Genomic DNA, 5,505 nt, shown 5'->3' on the forward strand with positions numbered 1-5,505 from the left:
AAATTCTCCAATGCACCGAAAATAAACAAAAACAATTTAAAGATAAAAGAAAGCTCGAAAAAACAGAATAGCCACAGAAACACAAAGCACGCTAAGTGTTTGAGTAAATATTCTCAATACATTCTTTAACTCAAAAAAATAGGATACAATAGATGATTGCAAATAAGGGGGAGACCCTCTATTTATAGTTGAGCTCTTCCAAATCCAATAGTACAACTAGCTTTATATCGACAAACGAGATCGAAGCATATCTACAATTACAAATTTTCTGAGATTACTTTCTCTATTTACTAAAGTAGCATTAATTTTCCATGAGTGCTTCGTTGGGCCACCAAGACTTCAAATAGATGGGTTTCGTCACTTATTCTTTAAATTAGACCAGTTTAAATTGATTAAATGAACCCTTTTTAATAAATTAACCCTATTTCATATTTACAATGCTACTTTAAGTTTTATATTTTTAAATATAAGATTTAAATATAAATTAAAAAATAAATATAAAGTTAAATTTAGTCGAATTCATTCAGGATATTTGAAAATTTTGAATTAGTTGTGATAATTTAATTTGGTTTTCGATTTTTCATTTTAATTTTGATGTTTTAATTTTTATTTTTGACAATAAGTTTTATTTTATGACTTATAGATATTATTTAATACATTTTTTAATTTTTCAAATAAATAAAAAATAATCAATAACATTCATATAGTATTTTCTGAAAATAACATTTTATATATTATTTTTAAGTTATTTTCATTATTTTAAAATAAAATATTTATTTTTACATTATAAAAAATAAAATAAATTATAAATTAGATAAAAATTAGAATTTAGTTCAATTTAAAATAATTTGGAATAATTTTCGATTTCTTTTCTCAATCAGTTGAGAAAATTAATAAAATAATCTTACATATTTTAAATAAGTTATATTGTTATGAGGGTGTTTGTGTCTATTTATTATTTAAAAAAATAAATAAATAATTTACAAATATTAATATTTGAACCCATGCTACCCATAGAATTCTTTTTTTCATCACTTTAACCAAAATTTTCTTTAAATATATTTATACATTTCTATTACACAAATTGTTTTGCCCATTTTATTTGCATATCTCAATAATGTCGTGGATTACACTACTCTCACAAATTAACGTAATGATAAACTATTGCAATGCATTTAATACTATAAATTAAAAATATTTACTTATTAATTTAAATTAATTTTTTATTTTTATTTCTATTTCGTAAATATTAGATATGTGCTATAGTTTCTAACTTTGCTTTTTATTTATTTATATCCCTATTTATATTTTAAATACCTAATTTTTAACGTATACACTAATAACAAAAATATTTGTAAAAATTATAGATTTATAAAAAATATATTTTTAGTTATTTTGTTAGGCCCAACAATTAATTTTAAATTTAGTACCAAAATAATAAAATAAGGAAATTATATATACACAGATATCTCTAGAAACATTAAAACACGACGGTTTCGTTTTTCTATTTTTATTTATCTCACTCGTTCTAGTCTCTTCCTAGCTAAAACCAGCCCAAAATCCCATAGACCGGCCACCGGAACCGCCGTCTACCGCTGTTCTCCGCCTTGGGGCGCCCCTAGCAGAAATCTTTATCCCAATCCATCTAGGGGATCCCGTTTCCTTCTCTTTTCACATTACCTAGATAAATTTTCCCCAAACAAAAACCCTAAGAAGCCCTCGATCTAGATTGAAAATTTGGTACTGCCACCTCCTCAAGTCTACGTTTCCTTTTGGAAATCATCTCCTAGCTGCTAAACCTTCTTGGCTTTTCTGGTTTGGGATTTTTTATTACGGGATTTTCTTTGATCGAGGTTGGGATTGAAAATTGCTGGCTGAAGTATAATTATTTTTTGTTGTTGTTGGAAATTGCTTGCCGTCGATTCTGTAGGTATTAACAGCAACTATGTCAGGGAATTCTAGTTGCAGTGTCTACATAGGTCGGTTGTGCTTTAACAATCAATATCTCTGTTCTTTTTTATTTATGTATGATTGGAATTGTTTAGTTTAAATTGTTCTCTGATCTGATTTTTTCTTAATTATTGAAATAAAAGGTAATTTGGATGAGAGGGTAAGCGACAGAGTTCTGTACGATATTCTTATCCAAGCAGGAAGAGTAGTAGACCTGTACATCCCTCGAGATAAGGAAACCGATAAGCCCAAAGGATTTGCCTTTGTTGAATACGAAACCGAGGACGTTGCTGATTATGCTGTCAGGCTCTTTTCTGGCCTTGTTACTCTTTATAACCGAACCTTGAAATTTGCGGTAAGCTCTTTTCCCTGTTTTATTATTGTTATTATGAATTTATGCGACCTCTTCTATAGCCGGAGGGTAAAGTTTCACTTGTTTTCTTATTCTGAACAAGCACATACCAAATATTCTACATATTGGCAATTAAGCTGTGTAAATGGAAATATTTGCCTTCCTCCGTGATTCATAATGTCCAACTTCCGAGTTCGTTTGTATAAGAATCTAATATTGACTGCAATCCCAACAGATCTCCGGGCAAGACAAGTCTTCTCAAAACCCTGCCAATGCAGCCATGCCTGCTACAAATTCATCCTACAAATCAAGGCATTACCATGGAGTAGTTAACCACATGGAAACCTCTCAGCAGCCGAAGAAGTCTTCAACCCCTTCTAGGATTCCGGATTATCCTGCGCGTTACAGCCAAGGTGATTATGTCTTCTATTGTTTGTTTATTTTATTATCTCAGTATGTTTTTTAGATATGTCACTTGATTGAACTATTTAGTTCCCTGAGTGCTGAAAAGTTTGTTTTGATCCAGCGCCACCTCCTCCTGGTGTTTCCCACCACTTTAATGGGTATGGATCACATATCAATGATTTCGATTATGAATACAGTCGAAGGGTTTTTGGGGCAACATGGGATAGCATTAGTCGCCCTATGTCACGTCGCTATGACACAAGTGACCCAATTTCATATCCCTTTTACTGATATTTATTATGACAGCTACATGAGGGTAAAATTCTTACATGATGCACTTAAAATTGGACTGTTGTAGTTATTCAAACAAGATAGGCTGTAGAGTTGTTAGTCAGAAGGGGTAAAGCTAGCATTTTTTGTAAGTTATTTCTTTGGTCCCAGCATTGTTTGTTTATCATACTACAATTTCATTGTGTGGTGCTATTTCATATTTTCACAACCTTTCAAATATTGTATTTTTGTATGGTTATGACTGCATATTTGCTAGTAGATTGAAACTGAATGGCAGATTATTTTCTTGGCTGAATTCACTGAAAAAGTTCACACAAGTGGGATGTGAATCTTATATATATATATCCTTCCTTTTGAGTAGAAGGAATTGGAGTCTCATATATAATATGTTACTCTTGGAGCATGTGGTTCTTTTTAATTTTGTTTTTCTTTCTTTTAGTTATAAACTTATAATCTATAGTGACTTAGTGAGCAAGAATGATTTTAGAGGTGCATTAGATATTCAGTTTTCTTGTAGGTGCTTGGTAACTGATGGGATATTTTTAGTCATTATTTATTTTAGTTTTTCTTGCTGGCAAAGGGTGTCGAATTTCGGCCTCATTTTTTCACTAAATGGTTTAAGGTAATAATTTTAATTGCTTTGGATACTTGTCAAGCATTGCCTCAACTTCTAATTCTAATAGCTTGGTCAAACCTTCCCAATATGAAGGTCACATCTTACTACCAAGGATAATCATGTTAGGAGTTTTGTTTAAGATGAAAATCCTAGTTGAGGAGAAACTCTTTCATAAAGGTGTTCATGGGCTAGGCCGGGTTTAAACATGATATTAATATATTTTATATTTGTCCAATCTCGGCTTGACCTGAAATATGGACTTAAAATTTTGTCCATGCCTGCTTTTATTTGCAAAAGATTAAGTCAAGTTCATTTTAGGTCCGCTTATGTTATTTTAGAATTTTTAAAAAATATTCATATTATTTTTATTTAATATTTAATATTTTTTTATTTTTTTATTCATTGAAATTTTTTATATAGTTATCTTAACATTATTTTAATGTTTATTTTAGAGTGGTATTATACATTTAATATAGGTTTATTTTTTTAATGTATTATAAATTACATAATACAAAGTATTATAAATTTAAAAACGGGTTGGGTTGGGTTGGGTTTGAGTATTGAATGTTAAAAGCTTAAGTTCAGCTTATATCGAGTTTAATTTTTTTGTCCAAGATCATTTTTCGGGTTTAATATTTTTATTGAAATTCTCTCAAATTTTAGATAGACTTTGGAATTTGGGTGGTAGCTCGACTCTAGTTCTACTTCATTAAACCAGATCTTTAACAGTTAAAACTATACCAAACTTATCTAATATCATGTCCACATTCATTGACACTTTGACCGAAGGAGAGAAGGTTTTGATCCTCAATCAACCTCTTTTGTCCTTGTTTAACTCAACAACTGTGGTTTAGGATGATATGACATTTGTGATAATGTGGCATAGTCAATTCGATTATAACATGTCAGTCTCATAAAAAAATTTCACAAAATTTCACATTAAGAACTAACTTGAGCAGAAATATTTAGATTTGGACGGTCATTTGTTGGTTGGAATTTATCATAGTTTAGTTTACATGTTCATTTTTTTTTATCAGTTTTCTAGGTTATCGTTATTCTGAAAAACATATAAAATTTAAAATTTAAAAATATAATTAAAAATATGTAAATAGCCTATAATATTCTGAAATATATAAAATATATATATAATACATAAATTATAAGAATTTATAAAAACATATAAATATATGCTAAAAACAAAAAATTAGGTACCAAAATTCATGGCCAGAATGCATACATTAATTTTTCTTTCTTTCTTTTTCTTGTAGGAATTGATCTTTGGCAGGGTCAAATTTGAATTTTGATTCGACACCTGCACTATAATTTGGTGTAATTTTACGTGTGGAATTTTGATTCTGATTATTTTTGGTTATATTTAATAAGAAATTGGTGATATAATTTATTTTTTAAATGGCTTGGTGAGTTTACGGGCGAAATTTTAGATAAAACTTTTTTTTAGTTCTACCTCAGTTTTTTTATTAAAAGAATTGAGAAAATTGTTTTGAATCAAAATTGAAACTTTATCAAAAAAATTATATAATATTGCCCGTTGAAGTTGATTCGTACAATTTTAGAGATTTTCCCTTTCAATTTTATTTTTTTAGAAAAAATAAAGTGTGTTGATGTATATCAATTGTTTAGAGAAGGGTGAGTTTGAATTAGATGTACATTGATAGTATTAAGACACATTTTTAATGAAAAAAAAAACAAATAAAGGATTTTGAAAATTTATAAAAATAAATAGCATTCTAAAGCATCATGTCGTGTACTTCCAAAACCATTATTAAAAAAATTATCCAAAATATTATCTACCGGGAAAATATGATGTATTATTAGAATTTCCGAAATATGTGTAACATGGTAGTCATAACTATATGTTCATTTTTTTCCT

At 28.8% G+C, this 5,505-nt stretch overlaps 1 protein-coding gene across 1 annotated transcript; it reads left to right on the plus strand.

Annotated features, from left to right (window-relative positions):
• The first annotated feature begins 1,446 nt into the window (after positions 1-1,446).
• LOC121216283 (RNA-binding protein 7) lies at positions 1,447-3,293 on the plus strand. The gene is made up of 4 exons (XM_041091820.1): positions 1,447-1,979; positions 2,094-2,305; positions 2,538-2,715; positions 2,829-3,293. Exons 1-4 carry the CDS (start codon positions 1,946-1,948, stop codon positions 2,996-2,998), a joined length of 594 nt encoding a protein of 197 aa, XP_040947754.1. The 5' UTR covers positions 1,447-1,945; the 3' UTR covers positions 2,999-3,293.
• The last annotated feature ends 2,212 nt before the right edge of the window (positions 3,294-5,505 follow it).

Source organism: Gossypium hirsutum, chromosome D04 (assembly GCF_007990345.1).
Source record: "Gossypium hirsutum isolate 1008001.06 chromosome D04, Gossypium_hirsutum_v2.1, whole genome shotgun sequence".
In the NCBI taxonomy this organism is placed as follows: Eukaryota; Viridiplantae; Streptophyta; class Magnoliopsida; order Malvales; family Malvaceae; genus Gossypium; species Gossypium hirsutum.